The sequence below is a fragment of the Pyxicephalus adspersus genome, chromosome 2 (assembly GCF_032062135.1).
Source record: "Pyxicephalus adspersus chromosome 2, UCB_Pads_2.0, whole genome shotgun sequence".
In the NCBI taxonomy this organism is placed as follows: Eukaryota; Metazoa; Chordata; class Amphibia; order Anura; family Pyxicephalidae; genus Pyxicephalus; species Pyxicephalus adspersus.
In genome coordinates, this window is record NC_092859.1 from 119539440 (window position 1) to 119562644 (window position 23205).

Sequence of the window (23205 nt, forward strand, 5' to 3'; positions counted from 1 at the left end):
AAAAAAGAGGGGAGGGGAAAGATCTGACAACGATAATGTACTGTAGTCATGGACAGGAGCAACAACTCCATAATACAACATTATTTATGCTATATCATCTTACAACATCATGGCCATATGAACTATCCTTGGCTAGGCCTTGATGTGCTTCACAGCTAGTGGCTTAGAGTTTGTCAACACCAATAGTTTAGTGCAGCGGTTGCCAACCGGTGTTCCACCTGTGGTCCGCAAGAACATTTTGGTGGTTTGTGGCTCTGGCCGGTGTGCCCCCGAGCGGGGTCAGGAAAAGGACCCCACTTAGGGGGGGCACCGGTCTGGTCTACGGGCTATGTCTCCCCGGATGAAACGCAGGCTCGGGATGGTGTGAGGATTGTGTCTCTGAACACAACGTGCCGACTCTCCCATCGCAGGCTCAGACCTGTGGGGGATGGATATGGGTGGGTGTGGTTCCTCGCTTCACTACACTTTAACAGGAAGTGTTTAAAAACTCCTAAAAAAAAAAAAAAAAGTTTGTACTGTATGTATGTTTTTGAACTAGGCTTTAATGCTTGTATTGGCGTGTGCAAATGCCTGCAAAAACCAGGTGGTGTTGCCTGAAGACGATCCTGGATGTCGAGCATCCGGGAGCTGTAACAGCCATGTTATACTGCTGGTCTGAACAAAGCCTTACAGTTCAGAAGATGCAGCAGGGAATGAGAGTAAAATTTTTCACCCCAGCAACTGTCCCATAAACAGGTGTCCCCAATGGTGATTTTTTTTCCTGATACTAAAATGTTAGATTTGCCCCCACTTTCGGTCTTTGTGTTCTGGTAACTATTGGTACATTTAAGGTTTGAATCTCCTGACTTAGACACCGGCAATAAACATTCTCTACTTTATCAGAAAGAAGAAAGCCTTTCCATACACTTTAAGCCAAGGGTGCCCAAGACGTTGATCGCAATTTATTAGCCGATTGCGAAGCCCTGCCTTACCCCTCCCTGCTGTTTACCAGCAGCCCTGCTGTACATCTATAGGGGTGCTGGGGATGTCTTTCAGTGTGTGAGAAGGCTGTGTAACGGGGGAGGGAGGCAGGGAGGGCAGCAAGGCAGTCTGAGGTGAGCAGTGCTGGGTGGCCAAGTCAGTTCAGGCTCGGGATGAAGGTAAGGTGAACTGTAGCTTTCCTGTCGCTGTAGTCTTGTAGTGCAGTGCCTGTGCAATGTTCTGCCATTCAGTGTCCCATTAGGTTGTCACTTCTGTGTCATACTTTGGGGGGGGGGGTATATATATATATATTTGTTTAGCATTTTTGTTGTTGGTAGATCATTTTGACTTAGTCATTTTAAAAGTAGCTTGCAAGCCAAAAAAGTGTGGGCACCCCTGCTTTAAGCTGTGTTCTATAACTGCAAATATTAGATTCTTATTATAGCAGCAGCTATTGTCGTATAGAAACCAGATATTTACTGCTTTTCCCTTGTAAAGTGACCTGGTCACCAAATCATGCCCTGACAACTATACATAGCTTTACAGTCTGTATTCTGTAAAAGATATAGTTAGGGTTGTCACCTGGCTTGGACTTTTTGCCAATAATAATAGAAGAGAGATTTTTCCCAGGAAATGTGGCAACCCAATGCATGCTGTCTGACAGTTTTAGGCAAAGATATCGGTTGCGCTATTCTAACAAAAATCAACATATACTGGAGCACTCCCCCGTCCTCTAAGCCCCTTCATTATGAAAGTGTTTGCCGAAAAAACACAAGCATCTTCCTTGATTAGCAGTGAATAACTCTTTGTAAACTTGACAATGGGCTTGGTTTGCTGTGGTTTTCAGTGCTGGTCTTGGGAAATTTTCGAACTTGGTGCAGGAACACTGTCATGATGTATAGCCCTGGGGAAAATGTTCAGGTGGTCTGTAGTCTAAGGATCCTACACTCCCAGAAGCCTTGATTTTTACACTTGGAATTATGGAATTGATATCTCTGCTTAGGATTGTAAGTAAATACAGTCATACAGAATTGCAGCCTGTGTTTATCGAACAGGTTAGGAGAGGTGATGGACTCTTTAGAGCCTTGCATATCTTCATTGCAAATATATATTTTGACCAAAAAAGATTTCTGCAAAAAAAAAAAAAAAAAAGCTGAATGCTCACTGGAGCCAATGGAACACAGCACAATTATTCTCCCCTTTCTAGCAATCAATTTCCCTGTTTTACATGTCATAACTTTGCTCAAAAAACAGTAACATTGTATGTGTAAACTTATAATATAACTGCATTTCTATTGAGAATGTGTGTGGTATAGGGGCTAATAACTATACAAGAAACTGCCTCTTTGTCCCTGCATGGAAGTGATCAGATACATCCGCCTATACATACCTCCAGTTATTAGTATGAAATAAAATTGGTTCAAAATACAACATTTCATGTTTTGATGAACATTTTAGGAGTCCATTTTTTTTAGGCAAAGATTGTGACAATCTGTAAATGTTCTCTGGCGGTGAATCGGTCTGCAGGAAGATTCACCTGCAGAGAATGTTTATTAAATGTTAGATTTGTGTTTGCTTCATGAGAAATAATAAACAAAATAGTGTAGCATATACATCAGACCATAAAGAGGAACAACTGGGGAGGAAGGCAGGACAGAGGAAATTTGGGTTTCAGAAGAGGAAATTTGGGAACTATGGCCTAATGTAAACAGATGAATGTAATAGATGGTTTAGGCAAAATCTTTGGGCACCAGCTGTCATGTTGCCAGACCCGCAGTATTTTAAATTAGAGGTGACAGTCCTGTAATGTACGAATATCCTCACATAATGGTGGTGTTTTCTCTATTGAATCCCCTGCCAGACCATCAGAAAGCTGCTAACATCCGTGTGACTGCTTGGGGTACAGAAATCATTGTGTGTTCTATTTGATTACTAGGTGTAAGTACAAAGATGCAATAAACAGAGTGGCTTTTTTTTTGTTTTCTACTTAGTCTGGCCCCTGATAGTATAAAGAATGGTTAACCGACCCCTCAACCAAAAAAATTTGTGACCCCTTGTTTAGGCAGTTCAAGGTTTTCTAGCAGTCTGCAATGAGATATTTGTGATTTGTATTTATTTGTATTTTTTTTTAACATTCTTTCTTTATTGAAATGATTTTAATGAACACAAACAAAACAATAATAGAAGAGGGAAAATTGGAAGGAGGTAGGAATCTATTGATCTGGGGGGTAAATGTATTTGCTTTTTAAATATTAACTTATTGTTAAATTTACACACAGAAAAGGTGATTCTTGTTTTCTCCAGGCCCAGTGCACATTCCTTAATAGTAGGGGGATAAATGACGCGCAGTCCAGAGCCTCCACTTTCCTCCGGCTGCCTCCTGTGGTTTTTGCAGGCACCTCCTGTGAACTCATTAGAACCATTTTTAATGCATAATGCTCACTTTTTCTTCTATTATCTCTGTGATTTAGATTGCATTTGAGGTATGCCAGCACAGAGCTCTGGTTATAACTTCTTCAAAGTATACACACAGGTCAAAGCTTACATGGGGGCACTTAATAAATACTAAGAGGACAGTATTGTCTGTATTTCTACTATGTTACAATTTAGCAATCTCCTTATTGGCTGGTCAGGATGATCCTAGCCAATCTGTAACGGCCGATTCACACCATAATTCATTGTTCTACGGTGTTTGCATTTTTGTGCGTTAGGAAGCATTGCATTGGAAAGCCTTTTTTAAATAAGGCGGGGGGGGGGATGAGTTTACCTTTCTGTGCATGGAACACAACACACAGAGCATATGTATGTGTTAAAATGCAGGTGCATTGGATCGGAATAGACTTGCATTGCTGTGTACCTGAACAACACCGTCTATAGTGCGTTACCGTGCATTAGTAACATGCATTATATTATTGGTCATGATGAGTATTTTGGTCCAAGTGAAGCCTTCACAAAGCTTTGGTCTGACTTCTGCAGTAAGAGTTTGTATTTTTTACCCAAGCACATGAGGGTACTCCAGTTGGACATGCTGTGCACAAATCAGTGATCTGAATTTGTTCTGTTTTGACGTTTGTCTTGTCCGTTGAAGGAAACTAGATACGGAAGAACCAGCCAACACGAAGTTGGCTGGTTGTTCCGTATCTAGTTTCCTTCAACGGTCCTTCAAGATAATCAGAAGCCTATCTGACTTCTAACTTTTCTAGGACTGGTATTAGGGTGAGCTTGGTGACAATAGGGCTAAACTTTAGCATGGATTGATTTGAATGATTTTTAATTTTCTGGAAAAAAGTTTGAACTTTTGTGTGGCTGCAATCAAATACTTTCAAAAAATCAAAATGACTATTTTAAAATGACCTTTGTATGAAAACCGGAGGGGTGTACGTGTTTAATTTACATGGGGTTATTTGGTGAGCAAAGCTCTTCGTGTTATCAGGCTGACTTTCTAATTACTGGAACAAAACTGCGAGATATAATCTAGAACTAGAAGAACCATCCTGGAAAGTGGTTGTTTCAAGTAACAGATCCGATGTCTTTCTTTTAGGATTATTAGTTGGTTATTGTTTACTAATAGCACTGTATCAGATATAATATCTCCACAATGAAAACTATTCCTTTCCCAGGCTTCTTGACTCTGACGTTTTACTTACCTACTTACTTTTCTTTCCTTAGGCTACTCATCGGTTCCTGCAGGAGATGAATTCCTGGACTTCCTTCCACTCCATTCCTCCTCTCTCTTGGGATGTTGCTGTGAAATTTCTCATGGCAAGAAAATTTGATGTTGTTAGAGCCATCGAACTGTTCCACTCATACAGAGTAAGGGAGTCATTCATCTCTTCATTATCAGCTTGCATCAACCAGTTATGAAACCTTTTCCGGTCATCCCTGTTCCATTTGTTAAGTGTCACTTTGAAATAGTTTTTGGGCATGTGATATAAACCTTGTTAAAAATTTTTATAGACCTTTATGTTCCTGCTGTATTAATATATTAATGTCTGTATAAAGAATATTTATTTAGCTATACATAATACAGAGGGAAGGAACATATGGGGGTTCTGCAGACTGAAAAAAATTCCAGCCCATACCTCAAATCTATGCCTTTTTACTTTCCTGCAGCTGAGATCTAAATAAAGGCAATCTGTCCATTAAATTGGCTAGGAGATTTTACTAGCTTGTTCTTGCTGCTAAAATTGCAAATCATTAAATCTTTAGGTGTAGCAAATGATCACTAAATTAATGCAACAAATGTCTTACAATGAAGCAGTGTATACTAGTAGATTGTAATAGCGGTCAGTTTCCTGTGCAATTGATTGGTACAAGATGCTACATGTGTAACCTGATCTGTAGGGAATAATTTGTTCAATTGGTTTATCATTAATTTTCTACAAATTCATTGGTAATTTTAGTAGCAGGACTAAGGTAATAAAATCAAGTGTAGTTTTTGGCCCATAACGTTGACAGCAAATAGTTAAATCTCTTAGCAGCAAGAGATTAAAATCACCAGCCTAGCCACATTCTGCTTTGCTAGTGAGAGAGGGACAATTTTGTGGTTTTATTTTTTAAAGAAGTCAGTGTATATGCGGTGTTAATTTGTGAAGATAGAAATATAATCATTAAAAGGTTTTAGTTTTTGATACTTTAAATTCGAATGCAGATAACTGTTATGCGTGGTTTTGAAAGGCATAAAGTTGTATTTGCCTAATTAAAAAGTAGTCATAAACATTTTTTTTTTAAATAAAGTAAACCTGACTGTCAGGAGCAGCAGTTGTCTTCTCATAATTACTGAACACTTAGTATTTCTGGGTATGGTGGAACACGTGATTCGCTCCATTTGGCATTTGAAATGGGAAGAGGAATATATGTGGCAGCTGAGGCTGCCAATAAATTCTCTTTTATATTGACAGTGTCCCAATGATACACTGGTAGTGTAGTACATATGGAACTTTAAAGGCAGTTATGGGTCACATGAGATATAATTGCTTTTTCAAATTTTATTCAAACATATATAAAACAATTCATTTAAATAATAAAAATTAGAACTTTACCAATTCCATCATCGGGGATGTTTTAATCTAAACACAGACATGCATTTCTCAGACAAACATTTTGATAATCTATCCTTCATTTATAACAGTTTATGGGCCCATTCTTTTGGTTATGGTCTTTCCCACAGAAATTATAATCCCAGGCCTGTTGCTTGGAAAATTTAGATTTTGTTGATGTCCTTGGGTTTGCAGCTTCTTCTTTACTGATATACCACCTTTGTGGGTTTATACAGGATTTTAGTGTTTGAGTTTACATACGGTTTGCATGATTAAATAATAATTTTTTTTTTCACTTGCTAGGAGACAAGGCAGAGAGAAGGGATTGTGCGGCTGAATCCTCTCCAGGAGCCTTTACTGTCTGAACTGTTAAGTGGAAAGTTTACAGTGCTGGTGCGTTATCCTGTAGATTCAATGTGGAGCAAAGAACTAATTCAATGCATGGCCTAAACAATGTGGAAAAAGGCCAATAGCATGGGACAAGAACCTATTCAATCCATTCAACTACATAGACAGTTGTTGTTGTTATTAATATTAATAAAACATTATTTATATAACATCAACATATTCTGCAGTGCTGTACGTTAAACAGGGATACAATGACACAGGAGGATGAGGACCCTGCCCAGAAGAGCTTACAGTCTAAGATGGGGAAAGAATCATACAATAGGAGGGGGGATATGGATTGGTGGGTGGGTAGTGAGTGTTTTAAAAGACGGAAGAAGTTTAAAAAGATGGTTTTTGAGTGTTCTTTTATTAGGCAGAAAGTAAGAGAAAGCCAAATAGGAGAGATCCAGAGAGTCAGGGTGGCTCTAGAAAATTCTTGAAGCCATGTGTGTGATGAGGTTATGAGTGAGGAAGCCATTAGAAGGTCATTAGAGGAGTGAAGAGGGTGGCTAGGGGAGTATTTTTCCATCAGGTCAGATGATTAAGTAGGACAAGAACTGTGTGGGGATTTGATTCTAAGGTGAAGATAACTAAAGAGAGGCAGCAGAAGAGGAGCTATAGGAAGGATGGATAAGTCTGGCTGCAGTATTCATAATAGATTGTAGAGAAGAGTTGGGTTAGTGGAATACCAGAGAGGAGAAGGCTACAGTAGAATTAAAGTTGTATTCAGTTTGGAATTCCTTTGCAGAAATCCTACATTTTTCTACCACCTGTTATATAGGAGCTTCAGATCCATTGCATATAAAACATTACCAGCACCAGGTCCTTGCATTGGATTGTGGTATTTGAGAATGGGAATCTATCTACCTGTGTGTTTTTTTTATATTTTTTTTTTTTGAGGGGGATGAGTGCCTATTTGTCATCACCCTATGTTGAAAAATGTAAAGGCTAAAATGTACTTCCTAGATGAAAACATGCAATAAGGTATATGCCAGTAACGTCTACTTTTCTTTTGCCAGAGTGTACGGGCTCCAACTGGGGCTTCCATTGCAATCTTTACGGCCAAACTGCACCAACCAGCAAGGAAGAACAGTAAAGAGGCTCAGCACACAGTGCTTCAGGCCCTCTTCTACCTCCTGGATCGCGCTGTGGAGAGGTGAGAGCTATGTGCATTAATAGAGGAACCTTTATTCTGGTAGATCTAAAATACGTGCGTTATATATTGGGTATATTATCAGTAATCTTTTAAAATCTAATCCAGTATGCAAAGGTGATGGATCTAAAAACTTCTTATAGTCTATATGGGGTTATAGAAAGTCATATTATGCATTGTATTATAGTTCACAATGAAAAACACTGTGTTTTGTTACTTTTATTGAGTTTTAGAATCATTAGCATGATAGGTGCTAAAAGCTTATGCTGCATTATTATCAGCTACATGGTTCCCAGATATTGGACTACTGTTGTACACCCCCATGTTGTTCTATGTGTTGTGTGGTCCTGTCTTAGGGTGACAGTTTTGTCACCCCGGGGCAGGAAATGTGTTGCAAGATCACTGGAAGAAAATAAAGGGAGGAAACAGTCAGCACACCTATGAACTGGTTAGCTGGAATAAAGTACATTTTTGCTCTGGGATATATGATTGTAGTGTGCAATAAAACCTTTTGTAGTTTTTTAAAACTATTACATTCAAATGTTTCATAATTGTAACAATAATGGCCTAAAATGATGATTGGCTTGCTGCTTTCCTCAGTAGTATGCACCAAGATACAAGACCAATTCCAGGCATCCTTCAGTAGGAAATTATATTTTGTTTTGGGTTGGATATTCTTTGAAGTAACCCACTAAAAGAAGCAGACTCTTCACTTTCCCTTTCATCAGGTGAATATAATGAGGGCAAACATTCCTATTTAGAAGTTAGTCTGCAAACTTGGTGGAAAAAATGATTTCATTGGAAATGAACAAATCATTCTGTAACAAGGTTTGCTAAAATGCTTTCAATGCTTTCAATGTTTCAGTATCACAGAGCTTGAGTTTGACTTTAAAGCTCAAACAATCTTTCCGTTTATTTCTGTTGAATACATTGCAAGTGCATCATCAAAACAAAACATGTTATATTTATTTTTATTTCCTAGCAGTCAGACTAAAAAAAACGTTTCCATGCCAGTATGCTGCAGGGAAGGACCTTGAAAGCCGTACTCTCTCCATACCCTTTGCTGATACAGAGCTCTCCAATCAGCAGGGAGCATGATTTTGCTGTTGCAGAGGGTGGTAGGTAGGACCTATGCAGAGGGATTACGGTTTCCCTACAGGACAGGAACGGGAGTCCCATTCCACCTCTTCTGGCAGGGGACAAGCTTTTGTAGTATGCTGTAGGTGCTTAAGGCTAGGTACACGTCGGGTAATTCTCGTCCAATAACCACCTCAGGGCTGAAGTTGGACGAGAATTTGGAGTGCATAAAGGGCTCGTCCATGGATCCGTTCTTGCTGATCCACGAACGACAAATGATCGAATGAAAGTGAAGTGGAAAGAGGGCGCAGTGGGGTGCCACTACATCGTTCTCGCCCTCCTCTCTCCATAGAGCATGACAGCGCTGTATGCACAGTGCTTTTTCAGTCTTTTGTCGTTCGAAAGGATCGTGAAAGATACTTTCCAACGACAATTATTGAATGTGTGTATGCAACCTAAGAAAAAAAACACAACAGGATGATTTTTAAAGCACCTGTACTATATTTAGCTGGTCTAAACTCAAGGTTCACTTGGGCTTTACAGTTAATGTTAATAAATTGCAGTTGAGCCAGTTACATCTAACTGATCAAAGGATTAATTTGCTAGTTATACCAAGGCAACTGGAAGATGGCAGGAATGCACACCAGATTCATCCAAACAATATTCCATATCATCTAAAGTCAAGTGACTTTTCAGCTGTGGATGAATGCTGCTGACTTTAATTGTTTTCGGTCTCTCAGGGTCTGTACATTTTATAAATTATTGTCCCCTGACATTATTGATTGTGATTGGTGTAGAGCTAAAAGTTGTACAAGTGTTGATCTGTCGTCCACTATTATTATACTATTGTATAACATGGCAGTGGGGCATGTCGCAGATCTAGGCCTGTCTGGGGTGATAGATTAGCATTGTTGGCTGTACAAACGATCACAAAAGTAAAGTGTGTAGCTTTTCTAAGTGGTAGTTTGTGTCTGCCCTTCCTATAGTATCACAACTAAAATATGACTCTTGTAGCTGCTTATATGTAGAAAATACATTGCATGAGTATCGCACCATCATTTCAATTTTTAATAGCAGTTTGGTGGAACAGGGAATGCTGCAATCTTGCTACCGCAGTGTCATGTGTACAAACACATTATTGGGGTTAATTTATTGATCATAAAATTAACACTTTTTAGTAGTATTTTATTTACTAAAGGTTTATTCTCAGGGATGTACAGAAAACACCTTTTTATTCCTCTCATCCATACTTTTTTTTTTTTCCCTGTTTTCTTACAAATAAATGTAGTTAAATCTCAATGAGCTTTCCTATCCACTCCATACTTTATTAACTCCAGCAGATCCTAAATATTGTATTCGCTTTCAAAAAAGTGACAACTTACTTTTTCTTTTCAACCGCTTGCTTGCTTGACTGGCCTTTCCCTGACTTCTGGACATGCTTGATGGGGAGGATAATGTGGTTTGGTAGAGTTTAGCCCTAGTGATAACATTGATCTTAATTCATATAATTTGTATCTGACTCTATCCAGGTATAAAATAAACAATATGTATGCCAGATCTCATCAGTGTCCTCTCATGGTTATCCAATATTTTTATGAATAAAATCCCCAGGCAGTTTGTTTAGCTGTCAATAAAAAATGCAAATACATTTTGACAAGTATTGTACTTAACTTTGTAGGAATACTGTTCAGATTTTGCTTAGCTAGAGTAGGGCCAATATGTGTTTTTGTTTTGTTTTTTTACAAAAGCAAGATGAATGTTTTGTAGTTTGATCTAGTAAATGTGCAATAAACTAGGGTATCTGTCAATAAAAAGGTTTGGTGATAATGATCCTAAAGGAAGAAATGATTTAAAATTAATTTCTGCATCAAAGGATCTGAGCAATATATTGGTGGATAGCGTTGTTATAGTAGTAAAATAGCAGTGATTTATCCATTAGGCCACAAACCATGCTAAAATTATAAACAATTTATAAATGATATTACACTTGGGGTTGGTGGCTGGAAAGTTGAATCACAGAGGTTTGTGGCCAGGATAAAATTTCCAGAACAAACCCATCAAAATGTGAATTAGTGTTTAACATAATGAGAGAAACCAAGAGTTCTGCTCAAATCTTCAGAGGTAACCCAGCAGAAAGGCAACAAATAAAGCCTTGCCATGTTTCATGGATGGGTGAATGTTTGTGGCTAACGATACAAGGTGCCAAATTTGTAGTTCTGCTCCCCAGCCATTACAAAGTCACATGATGGTGTCATACCCCTCTCAATGAATTCTAACAAAACAAACCACTGTAGGAATCTCCTGATTACAAAGCTGGTAAGGTGTCTAATAAAAATGGCACACATTCAGATATACTTATCCTTTACATAGAAATACCATCTGTTAAGTATAATATCCTTTATTGGTAAACATCCTACAACAAGGGATAAAGAACAGCAGAATATCAAAGAACAAATTAACAATATTTTAGAAATAAAATAAAACACTATGGCTCTCCTAGGTATTTACTAAATGTTTAAATGTGTTTGTTAGTATATAATTTCCCCCAAAGGTATTCTTACTGTACTATATAGTTATGGTAAAATGATACGCAGAGCCTTTCTGCCAGGAATGCAGCAGTCATTACAGAAACGTATTGGAAAAGATTGCGGAGCAACAAAATGGGATATGGCAGGTTGGAGCTTGCAAGTAACAACCTATAAAAATAAATGTTGAGAATAATTTAGAAAATTGTAGGAAGCCAAGGCTTTTTATGGACTGCTAATATGTAGTATGTCGGTAAGTAAATAGTTTTATACAGCTGATTATCTAAAGGCCTTCCAACCACTTCCTTTCCATGAATCATTACGGTTGTCTATATGCTACAAAAAGTGACAGTGACCTAAATGCATTGATGTATTAGAGCTGTCATTTGTCTGCAGACATTACATGTTATCTCTAAAATGTTTACATATGCTAGACCTAATGTCACTGAATATATTAGAAATAAAACATGCCTGTCCAGGAAACCACAGAGCTTGCAGTTTCTGAATTTATTATAAATAAGTCCGTATTCTATCCATAAATCGTGAGAAAACCACAGATTATGAAGCAAGAGACAGGTATATTCTAGTATTCATGGTAACTGCTGAATTCAGTTTCTGTGACCCTATTTTAAAGACCGAATTACTTGGTAGTAATCAGACCGTATCTGTGTAGCAGCATGAACGTGACCATGAAGAATCCTCATATATTGGCCATAACATTCAGCCTGTAACATACTATACCTAATAAAAATTAATGAAACGGCCGAGCATCAGATATAGTTTTTATTTTAAGTGTATATGCTTAAATTGTGCAGGTATGTGTGCCACCATTCTAAAAACATTCCCATCACTGTTCCCTGACTTAATTGGTAGACTAGCACCAAGTTTAGAAATGCTGTCCAAGAGTAATTTGGTCATGAAAATGATCCCTGTGCCTATGCAGTAGCCTTTCTTTCTATAAAACACAACCGTATCAGATCATTCTAACCAAAGTAGTAACTGCAGGCTAATCTTGATCTGTTTGTTTGTGAGCTCTATGGAACATCAAGCTAAAATACAAGAAATGGATCACATGAAATATAGACCATAAAAAAATAAGTTGCTCATTACAAACATGTCTGCTTATCAGAACTCTGCAGTATGGGCCTTGCAAACCTTCCAACTTCAGATTAGTTCCATCAGTGTTGACCTAAAATTAGTACTGGCCAAAGTAACAAAAGATGCCAGGGCATCACTTGGAACACTACAAAGCTAGTGCTGACCTCAAGTAAGAGTTTGAAAGAACCACACTACATATCCTGATGCTTCAGTAAGCCTACTATTGACTGTGCAGTTAATTAGTTTTTATTGTCTGTATGAGAGTCTGTGTTGATGGGCTTTTGATCATATCGGGCTGGTTCTGCATTCCCATACACATTTAGGAGAATGCAAATCCAGCCTGAAGCAAGGTAAATGCAGGGTGTCAAATGCATTTACAATCAATTCCAAATGATCTTGCCTGATACTGATCAAGAACATTCTAAGCTGTGGTTATACTTGCCCATCCCTGTTCCATTGCAGGATCCCAACTTTTTCCTTCTCTTCCTTGTTGCCATCTTGATTGGCAAACATGACGTAACTCTTGCAAGGGAAGCGAGGATGTACCAGGTATCCCGGCAATCAATTTTGATTTTGACCGCTCAAATGATCAGCCAGGTAAAAAAACTTATTGCAGAAAGGACATCACCTGTCACTTTGTGCACTAAAGCTCTGCCTGATCGCAATTTTTAAAGTGGAACTTTAGTTTTGATTTAACTAATTTTCAGCCAAATACACTGTGTCCTGTTTCTTGTGTTTTTTTAGCAGTGTATAAACAGGATTCTAAAAGGATTATTTTACCTTTTAGAGTCCAACATTGCCTAGGCTCAGTAACTTGACTGGTGCTTAATATAAAATAAATTTAAAAAGAAATTCACTTTTATGTTGCTTCTATATATTGTGTCAGAAAGCTAAAGAAAAGTCTCCTGAATACTGAATAGCTTACTTGTCTGAAAGTTATGTTGATCAAAAGACTTCAAAACCAGAACAAGAAGAGTCCAGCAGTGAGAGATTGCATATGTTCTTAGTATACGTTTCCTCTTGGCAAAACTGAAGACTTCACAACAAATGTTTTTAACTATACAGTGTACAAGTGCTGTTTGCTAGTGTCCATGCTCAGGTATACTTAATAGTCCAGTACTGGAGGAATCCGTTTCAGCTAGAATGAATGTTCTGCTAGGTAACTTTTTTATTTATTTTTTTGTATATTTTTTGCATTTTATTTTGGCTTGATGGTATACCTGAAGTAATATATAATACATTTATATGTACAAGTGACTGCAATATGCTTAAATGTAACTGACAAAAAAAAGGAAACACAAAATGTAATTGTGCTAAAGAGGCGTTGTTATATTAATTTGGAAGACTCATAGTGATGGATAAAGCAATGCTAATTCTAATATGTTTTATGGGTATGCTTCTGGGTAGTGGTGTTTATTCTTCTGTACCAATTTATTCATTAAACATCTCTAAAATATTTATTTTAGAGCTCCAAGTAATTGAGGTGCTTGTGCACTTGGCCCTAAGTTTAATCAATTACCGGTACTTTATTTCTTGGAAAACGCTAACATGTAAAAGTGCCATCATTCAGCACAGTTTCCTTTATTTTTATAGTTACATTTAAATCTTACGGTAACTGATTCCCATACTGGTACAGTGATAACTCCCTTTTTATAGGAGATTGTAATGAATTAGTGTTTCAATATCAGAGCAAGCCATGTCTGTTCAGTTCTAGACTAGCATAGTGCACTCTCGCTGCAGTGTCGACACACAGAGGAATGGCCTGGTGTTTATCTATGATATGGGGGGCAGCCAGTACAGCAACTTTGAGCTGGAATTAAGCAAGAAGATCTTGAGTCTGCTGAGGGTGAGTGTAATCTCAATTCAATAATTTGTCCTGATAAAATCAACCCATTTTTCCAATTCTAGGTCAGGGCTTCCACTCACTCTTGTATTTACAAGGACACATGTAGTATGTGCCATTCATGATCCCTGATCTACCACATACTGCTATAGTTCAGTCTCTAAGCAAAAACAGAAACATATATGACATAGTTTGCAAAAAAAAAAAAATTTGTGATTTGTTTTTAACCTACAAAATAATCTAGTTGAACTATCGCATATTAGCTTTGCCAACTTTAGTGAGGTCCCCTGTGTTTGGTAAATTCACATTGCTCTAATGTTTCTTCAAATATGTAATGAGTAAATGATATCGGCTGCAATTGCTAACCTCTTTCTGAAAATTCTAGTTACTTTACTGTGATGCTGATCCTCAAGAGGAGTATAGAAATCTAAAAAAAAATGTCTGCCTGTATATTGTATTGGTTAACATTGGTAAAGCAATAGGAGGGTAACAAGAAGCATTTTTAGAAGTATAGGTTAGAAATTGTGGCCATAATACTATTCACAATGAATATTTAACTTGTAACATCCATAAGAGCCCCTCAGAGCTTTTCACTTCTTTAAGCTGTTTTTGCGTCACCAACAGTTTCTGGTTTTAGTGAGAACATTGGCAACCCTACTCGTATCTGCCCCTTGTCCATTATAGCAATGTTCCCATGTACAAGGCACTAGTGATTGCAGAAAATTAGTTGAGGTGCTTCCCAATTACCAGGCCTATTGCTTTAATCACGATTATCCGCACCCACATAATTGAAAATATTTTTTCTGCCTTGTTAGGGAGCATTTCCAGCTCGTCTAAAGAAAGTCTTCATCGTTTCTCCTCCTGTCTGGTTCAGAGTCCCATACTCCATCATCAGCTTGCTGCTTAAGGAGAAGTTAAGAGAGAGGGTAAGTTAGTTGTGTTTGTTGTCGATGTACGGTATGTTACATTTAAAGCTGTTCTAATTTGCTTACAGGTATAGTGTAATTTGTTAATATTACAAAGTAGTTATATAGCACCGAAATATTATGGAGCGCTGTACAAAGTCCATACTCATGTCACTAACTGTCCCTCAATAGGGCTCACAATCCTAATGTCCTGTCATAGTCCTATGGTAATGTCTTTATGTACGGTAATCTTTAACACAGTCTAAAATCAATTTTGGGAGGAAGCCAAATAACCTAACTGCATGTTTTTGGAATGTGGGAGGAAACCACTGGAGTACCCAGAGGAAACTCACCATCTCTGCAGGTACATATGGTGAGCATGACTGAACTTCTTCAGCACTTACCTCCACAGTGTCTCCCTGAGTCTCTAGGTGGACTGCTCCCCTGGGACCCTGGCTCCTGGAATTGCCTACTGCTGCCTGGCCGTGCAGGAAGACCGGATCCCCTGGATGAGGTGGTACTGGTTCTGGGAGATGGACAGAAAGGAAGTGTCCATAAACCAATGCCAGGATGTATGACCTTGGCTCAGCTTAGGGAACATGTTAGCACTAAGGGAAGGCGTGGAGTGTATGAAGAATATGAAGAGCTAAGGAACGAGCAACCAGAGGGTACTTGCACAGTGTCGCTGTAAGTTCATGAAAAAAAATTGTATTCGGTTTGTCTTTTGGAAAGTAAGACGCAAAATATTCTGTGTAGGAAGAGAAAGGTGTTCATACAGAACATAGCCCAACAAGGGTCGCAAAATATCCTAATGGAAACTGTAACCCTTCAACTTATAGACTGATTTTTAGTTCTAGTGCACACACCCCTGCCTTTGGGTGCAATTTAGATATCACATATAATAAAACTCCAATGTTGGCAATGTCTTTTGTGTTTTATGTGCATGTAATATGCACATGCCAATAAAAGATCTTCACACCGAATTTTCTTCAAATATCTTCATGTTATCGTTGGTTTCTTATTTTTTTTTTTAAAAAGACAGTAACCTAACGAAACAATAAAAAAAATCAAAAAGTATAATTCTATAAATGTGGAGCCTGATCTTATTTTTTGTCAATAAGTTTAGGTCCAATTATTCATGACAATGACAAGGGTGCTAGATACTGTATGTATATGACTTAATAATGGGGTGTTTAGTGGTTTTATAAGGTATTAGGTTGAAATGAAGATGCTGGCTTACCCTATTCTTGCCTCCTGATGCGCGGCGAGTACACCCAAAATGTATTAGTTATAGAATGTTTGGCAAAATAAAGGCTCATTAGGAAGTCTGTTTCAAATCATTAGATCCCCCAAATTATTGCCAGTTATGTACAGATAATATTTGAATTATATATAAGTGTTGCATTATATTTTTAAACACCGTATTTGTTATTTCAAGTGTGTATTTTCTAGTAGAATTAACAGATATCGTGGAATATCCATGTATATGCTGCAACCTGTAATATTGTATTTCCATTATTGAGTGGAAATGGTAGCAACTCCAAGTTTCCTGTTGGGATAGAATTGAACTGTCTAGGCAGCTCTTATGGACAAATTTCCTTTTTTATTAAATCTGATTATATTTTATACAGTGTACAGTTCAGTTTGTGGCAAGATTTGGCTATTTTACTTTTTATATAATGTGTGTATATATTTTGTTTTCTTCCAACCCAAGAGCACCTGCACACCGGGATCGTAATCGCTATGGAGATGTGCCATGCCTGGACCAAACACGGGTTAAATTAAAACGAGCCAACTGGCATAATGTAACAATCATTTATATACATTATTATTCATATATATAAGCTATTCTGTAACATTCTTTATGCATAACTATGCCAATAACTGTAGGCTATGTACTTTACCTTAGATTACATTCTTTCCCAAACCTACAGTGTTTTGTGTGTGTGTGTATATATGTATGTGTGTGTGTATGTGTATTATATATATATATATATATATATATATATATATATATATATATATATATATAATATACACACACAAATGAGCCATTTTATTAGTCTAAGATCCATATGGTAGACTGTCTAAGATTAGAACATGAGACCATAGCGCTGCAAGGCTAGAATGCCAACTACTTGTTGATGCAAACAAAATGCATCAAAGTTTTTAAATCCGAACTAAACCCTTACATTTAAAATCTGCAACCAAGCGGGTCCTTTGTTGCAGAAGGGACAGGTGAACTACACTCGCCCATCACTGTTCTGTTGTGGGAGCCTCCATCTTCTTTCTTCACTTCTTCTTTCTGATTCTGATCTTTAGCCATCCTGTTTGGCCAGACCAAGGTGACATGCATGTGGGAGTTCATTTAGTCCCAGGATTTTTTTCAAACAAGAAAGTGATCAAGCAGATAAATGTTTTATTGCTGAAAGGACATCACCTGTCCCTTCTGCAACGATGTATCTGCCTAATCGCGCGATATATATATATATATATATATATATATATATATATATATATATATATATATATATATATATATATATATACATCTTCTTTCTTCACTTCTTCTTTCTGATTCTGATCTTTAGCCATCCTGTTTGGCCAGACCAACATATAATCTTTTTTTTTTTTTTTTTTTTTTGTCTGTTTTGTTACTTTTATTTTAGTAATTAGTGTAAGAATTAACCTGAATTTGTTGAAAATGTATTTTATAAATCCTAAAAGATATTTGAGTTATTTAATGAAGGAAGTCCTCTTTCTGTTCTAGCGATCAGACTATATAAATGCAAGCTTTATGGATGGTTATCTACAGAAGAATGCATACATTGGAACCCAAGGTAACAAGGGCTTCTGCTACATAAAATAATGACTAAGTGTGTGCTGGAGACGGTCCAACTCTAGGTGATTTGGGTCAAGGTTTCTGTTATTTAGCATTATTGTTTTGTGATGTGAGATATATTATGTAATGGTGGTAACAGTTGTGTTGGGTTATAGTACGTGCTGGCGACATAAGCATTATGCAATATTGGATAAATAATATCCCTTATAATAATATTGCAATATCTATCTTGTGTGGAAGGATTAGATCCATGTCAGGTGTTAACTGCAGTGTCTCATAGGGACGTCAGGCCTGAATTATAAAAGGTGTCCAAGGCTGGATACTTTCACCAGTAAACTTGTGTGATCCAGCAAACCTGGAATGGGTCTGGTCCAGGATTGAACACATTTGCTAACAAATGGCAAATGACTTAAGAAATCCATTCCAAGTTTGCTGGATGACCCAACTTCACTGATGAAAGTGTGTCTTCCCCAGCCTTAGAAAGCTTTAATGAATCATAGCCATTCACTCTCTTCATAGGTCTTGGTAACATTGTCTCTGCTTCAGGGATTTATAGAAAATCCTACAAGACCTCCGATGTAAAAAGGGATATCCCCTCACTTAAAGATCTTTGCTTTCATGTTTTGTATTCAAACTCTTTTTTTTTTTTTTTTTTATTTATTGTAAAATCTTAACATTATCTTAACATATAAGTCTTAACAAGATTTAAAAAGTAAAGATCTTAGTTTTATATTTTAGAACTTTAAAAATACAGAAAACATTAATAGAAACAAGACAGCAAAATCAGACCATACAAACAAACTTACATTTTCAAACTTTTAGAAAAAATTTACATTTCCTAATCTGTGATAATATTAGTGTGTAATATATATAATATTATATGATTTTATTAGTGTTGGGTTCTGTTGGCCAGGATTGTCATAGATACTTATGCTGATTTTGGCAGTCAGAGGAGGAAGTGGAACCTTGTTGCTGGAAAGTTAGGAACTGGAACCTGCTTGCAATGAGGCACTGCTCCCTGACCACAATGACCCGTCAAAACCGGATGCATGACACACCTTACAAGCCCTGAATTTTGCTGTATAGAACTGCTGCCCCTGGGTCTAAATTTCAGGTGGCAGTGGCACAAAATAGAAACTGGGAGGCAGGTGCTGTTGTGGGTGTTCCCCTATTGGCCCTGGGCAGATGGCCATGTTGCCCAAGTTAAACAATTGGTTCTGGCAAGACATGAAGATCTACTGATGGCCAGAGAAAGATCGGTTTCCATGAGGCCTATTATCCCTAAAAGACCTACTATGGGATGTGAAGGATATTGTGTCCTAAATATAGGATGGATATGCTGGGATATAAATAGGCTTGCTGCCATGATTAACAGTAAGCTCCACCCAAGGTCCCCAAATAGGAACAGTCTGCTTTTGGGGTACCAGGTTTATTAAGAACAATTCATTCCTTTTTTGGGGTATTCCTTGAACAATTGTAAAACTTTACCCTCATCTATTTTTTTTTATATGTGTCTTAACTTCAGGACCTATGGAAAATACATTCCAGGATTTCTGGCAAATGGTTTGGGAACAGAATGTGCTGGTTATAGTTATGACAACTCGGTGAGTTTGTTTTGGCATTATTTAGAAGAAGCTATTCACTTTCAGTTTTTTTTTCAAACAAGTACTTTTCTATTCCATTTACTTATCCAGAGTTGAAGAAGGTGGCTACAGAAAGTGTGGTCAGTACTGGCCTCTTTCATCTGGATCTGAAGAATCCTATGGTGCTGTGATTGTGACAAACAAAGCTACAGACAACCATCGGCACTACAGACAGACCACCCTAGAACTCAAAATCCGCCAGGTAACAATAGGGCCTCATATCCATATCTACACTTTTTTAGCATACCTTTAAAAGTATGAATTCCCATTAATTTCTGTCTGGCTAGTTCACAATTGTATGCTGCTTGGTGCTCTGTTTTTTTGCACTTATCACAATAAAGTGGAACTAAAAATTACATTGTGAACAGGCAGGTTCTTTATTGCAGAAGGGACAGGCTTCTGAAATAATTTTTTTTTTTTTGGTAACTTAACCCACCTGTCTTTCAGTCGCTGCTGCATTATCTTTACTTGGTCGTCTTTCAGATTTAGGTTGCTCAGCATTCAGATCAGCCAGGCCAGAATAACACCATGCATGCACCTAGGATATAATGCATTCACAGCAGCCATCCATGCTGGGATCATACGCCGAGCTGCACATGCGCAACTCTGTGTAAATGATAGCGAATATTGCAAACAGTAGTTTGACTTTAATCCGGTCATGTGAATTGACAGATGCACAAAAAATATTTTGTTACAGTTTTGTTTTTCTACTTGCATCTGCACCATGGAATATCCTCCTTCTGCATTTTTCTGTCTCGCTTTGCATAATACACAAACAGTAATGCTAATAAAAAATGTTCATTACTGTTTATTCATACCATGCCCTCATTCTTATTGAAATAGTGTCAGTATTACAAAATGTTCAGAGTTGTCATGCACATATATTTGCATTGATAAAACATTTACATTTTCCTTGGACTAAAGGAAAAAAATGTTTTAGCTAACATCCTGCACGCAGTCTGTACCCTAAAAATTCTGTATGATATGCTTAGTATTAAAATGGCAGTTACTGCAAACTTTATATTTAAAGTGAAAGAATTCTACTGTGGCATACCATACCATATAAAAAAACCCAACTCTTTCTTGACAAAATAGTTAACCAGCCTGCTTTTATACCAAAATGTCATCTGTGTTTAAAAAAAAAAAAAAAAAAAAAAAGTTCGTTATGTAGCCTAAAAAAAAGTTTGCTTGTTTGTACTGACTGCCCAATTCTATTTATTCCACCAGTCTATTTTACTTTCTAATGTTTTTTTCATTTTTTAATTTACAGGGACGGGAAAAACGGCAAATTAGCCATATGCAGTTCCTAAGCTGGCCAGATTTTGGGGTACCTAGTTCAGCAGCTGCACTGATTCATTTTCGAAATGCTGTGAAAAAAGAGCAAAGAAGACTGGTGAATGAGATTGGAAACCAGTGGAAAGGACATTCAGGGGGTCCTCCAATTATAGTACACTGCAGTGCAGGCATTGGGAGAACAGGTATTGTTGTGAAGGGGAGACAATTTTTCACAGCCTTCTCTAGCTTGGTCCATTCTCTGCTCCTACTTCTGGAGGCTTTTTAGTGAGTGTGTGTGTGTGTGTGTGTCACCTACTGAAAAAAGTGCTTGTGACACCATCTGGTGCTTGATTTCAAAAGCTACTTAGCACTGAAAAGTTCTCAAACTTGAATGCTCACTGGTCAAGTACGTAAATATAGTTCTGATCAGACCTTATTTTTGACTCTGATTGGAGCTATTCTGAGTTTGTATCAGAATTTGAGCTTTAAGGGAGAGATTAAATTCATTTGAGATTAAGAGAGACAGGGAGTGTAAATGGAGGATCTGAGCTAAACCAGCAAGGGAGACTCTTGCTTTGTGTTGCGTTTGGGCTAAACCGCAGGGAAGCCATGTACAAAAGCAGACCAGGCTGCCAGGGAGCCAGGTGCATGCAGAGGTTTTGATCAGTGAGTAAGGGAGCCAGGTGTAATTGGGAGTCTGACCCTTCAATTGGCAGCTGACTCTTTCTGGCTTTCTAAGACCAACATGTTGTAGTGCATGGGAGTTCATCTATCCCAACATCTGCTTAGGGAGCGTCGATACATGGCTGTTGATGTGCAATACTTATTACTACTTACAAATATGGTGTAGACGTACAGGGAACCTTCTACCACTAATATCTATCGGCTGCTTATCTCTGTTATCCAGACAGTTTGATCTGCGTGGAAATGTAGAGGAAGAAATTGTCAACCTTGTGAATTATTATTAACATTATTACAGATTATCAGAGTTTATATTAGCCATAGTGGTCCTGCAAGTGCAGGGACCTATTGCAGCCATTGAATTCTGATAGCTATAATAATGTTTATAGGTATAATATATCCTGAATAGAGACCTAGCATTAGTTATAGCACTCAGAGATAAACCTTTGAACTGAATAGGCTAAATGTAAAGGAGAGGTCTATTGGATTTTGCCACCTCCAGTGCTAAAATCCCACAGTGCTGCCTAACCACAAAGCACCTCTTCTTGATGCCTACCCAGTATTGAACCTTAACCCCCTCTGAGTTTCTTTACTTCCGGTGAGAAAAATACTATGCATAGAAAATCTGACTGAACACCATCAATAAAGCAGCAGGGAGGGTGGTGCTGTTGGAAAGAAGTGTGAGACAGATTTTTCCCTATTGTGTGCTACTGCCAGTTACAACATCAACTCAACAAAACAAGCAGCCACCTCATCTCTTCCCACTTACCTAACCTCCTCCAGCTGCTTGCAATCCCTTCTCCTGTAGGCCACTTGTTGGAACTGTTTCCACTACAGTGATCTTCCCCAAAAAATTTTTCAGCATGGGGGCGGGGGGTGTAGGACTGTAGCCGGATGGTCAAAAGTTGTTCCTTCTTATCCATCGTCTTTGTATAATGTGCCATGTATTGAGACCTCACTCCTAACATCTCAGGTTTTCTAGAATTGAATCACTTTTGGGGGTATAGACTATATTCAGAGTAGCGGTGAGGTTGCAATATTGCATGTAGCCTCAAACTGCAGTACTCCAATAGAGAATGAATGGGGATGTCATTGGGTGTCCACTTGCTGTCAAATCTGCAAATGCTGGTTCTTTAAGAACTAGTGGTGCAGTGCAAGCGTCGAGTATCCAGCAAGGTGCCAGCTGCTATGTTATGCACAGGATAGCTTGCTTCCACCACAGGTCAAAGCATGCCTGTTGTACAGCAAACCTACACCTTGTTACACCAGGGTTTTGCTGTGAGGTAAATAACTGAATTTAGTAAGTTTCAGTGACCTTACAGCCTGTTGGTTCTGCTCAGAGATTCAAAATAAGATACAGAATAAGGAAAAGATAGAAAGGTGTACCTGTTAGTGCCAGCAGAGCTCTCGCAAAGCCAGGACAGAGCTGTGATGACAACCAGTCAGGCAGGAATGGAAAATGATGCAGAGACTTTGTTGGGTAGCTGCCGGGCCCCCTTTTTTATATGGCCTGGAACAGCAGTCATTTTGTTCCCCCCTCTATGACCGCCCTGATTTAGATGAACCTAGTTGAAACACTGCTCTATTAACTCGGATACGTCACATCTGCCGCTTGACCAGTTTCCAGACATGTGAGTAAGGAGAAAGGGGTGGAAACTACAGCCTATTATTACCTATTTGACCTTTTATCCTATAAAAGGTCAAATATTGTGAGCCTACCCCAGAAATGGTAAATACAATAAAATAGAGACTGGGGTTTGTAGGCAATTGTATGATC

The 23205-nt window shown here is 38.0% G+C and overlaps 1 protein-coding gene across 1 annotated transcript in view; it reads left to right on the forward strand.

Annotated features, from left to right (window-relative positions):
* The window catches only part of PTPN9 (protein tyrosine phosphatase non-receptor type 9), a 30843-nt gene that overhangs the window by 1917 nt on the left and 5721 nt on the right, over window positions 1-23205 (forward strand). Inside the window, exons 2-12 of the mRNA XM_072402172.1 lie at window positions 4630-4773; window positions 6303-6392; window positions 7406-7542; window positions 13980-14085; window positions 14898-15008; window positions 15352-15674; window positions 16702-16792; window positions 17758-17827; window positions 19355-19433; window positions 19524-19674; window positions 20743-20950. Of these exons, the coding sequence (XP_072258273.1) occupies window positions 4630-4773; window positions 6303-6392; window positions 7406-7542; window positions 13980-14085; window positions 14898-15008; window positions 15352-15674; window positions 16702-16792; window positions 17758-17827; window positions 19355-19433; window positions 19524-19674; window positions 20743-20950 (1510 nt within the window). The remainder of the gene's footprint in view (window positions 1-4629; window positions 4774-6302; window positions 6393-7405; window positions 7543-13979; window positions 14086-14897; window positions 15009-15351; window positions 15675-16701; window positions 16793-17757; window positions 17828-19354; window positions 19434-19523; window positions 19675-20742; window positions 20951-23205) is intronic.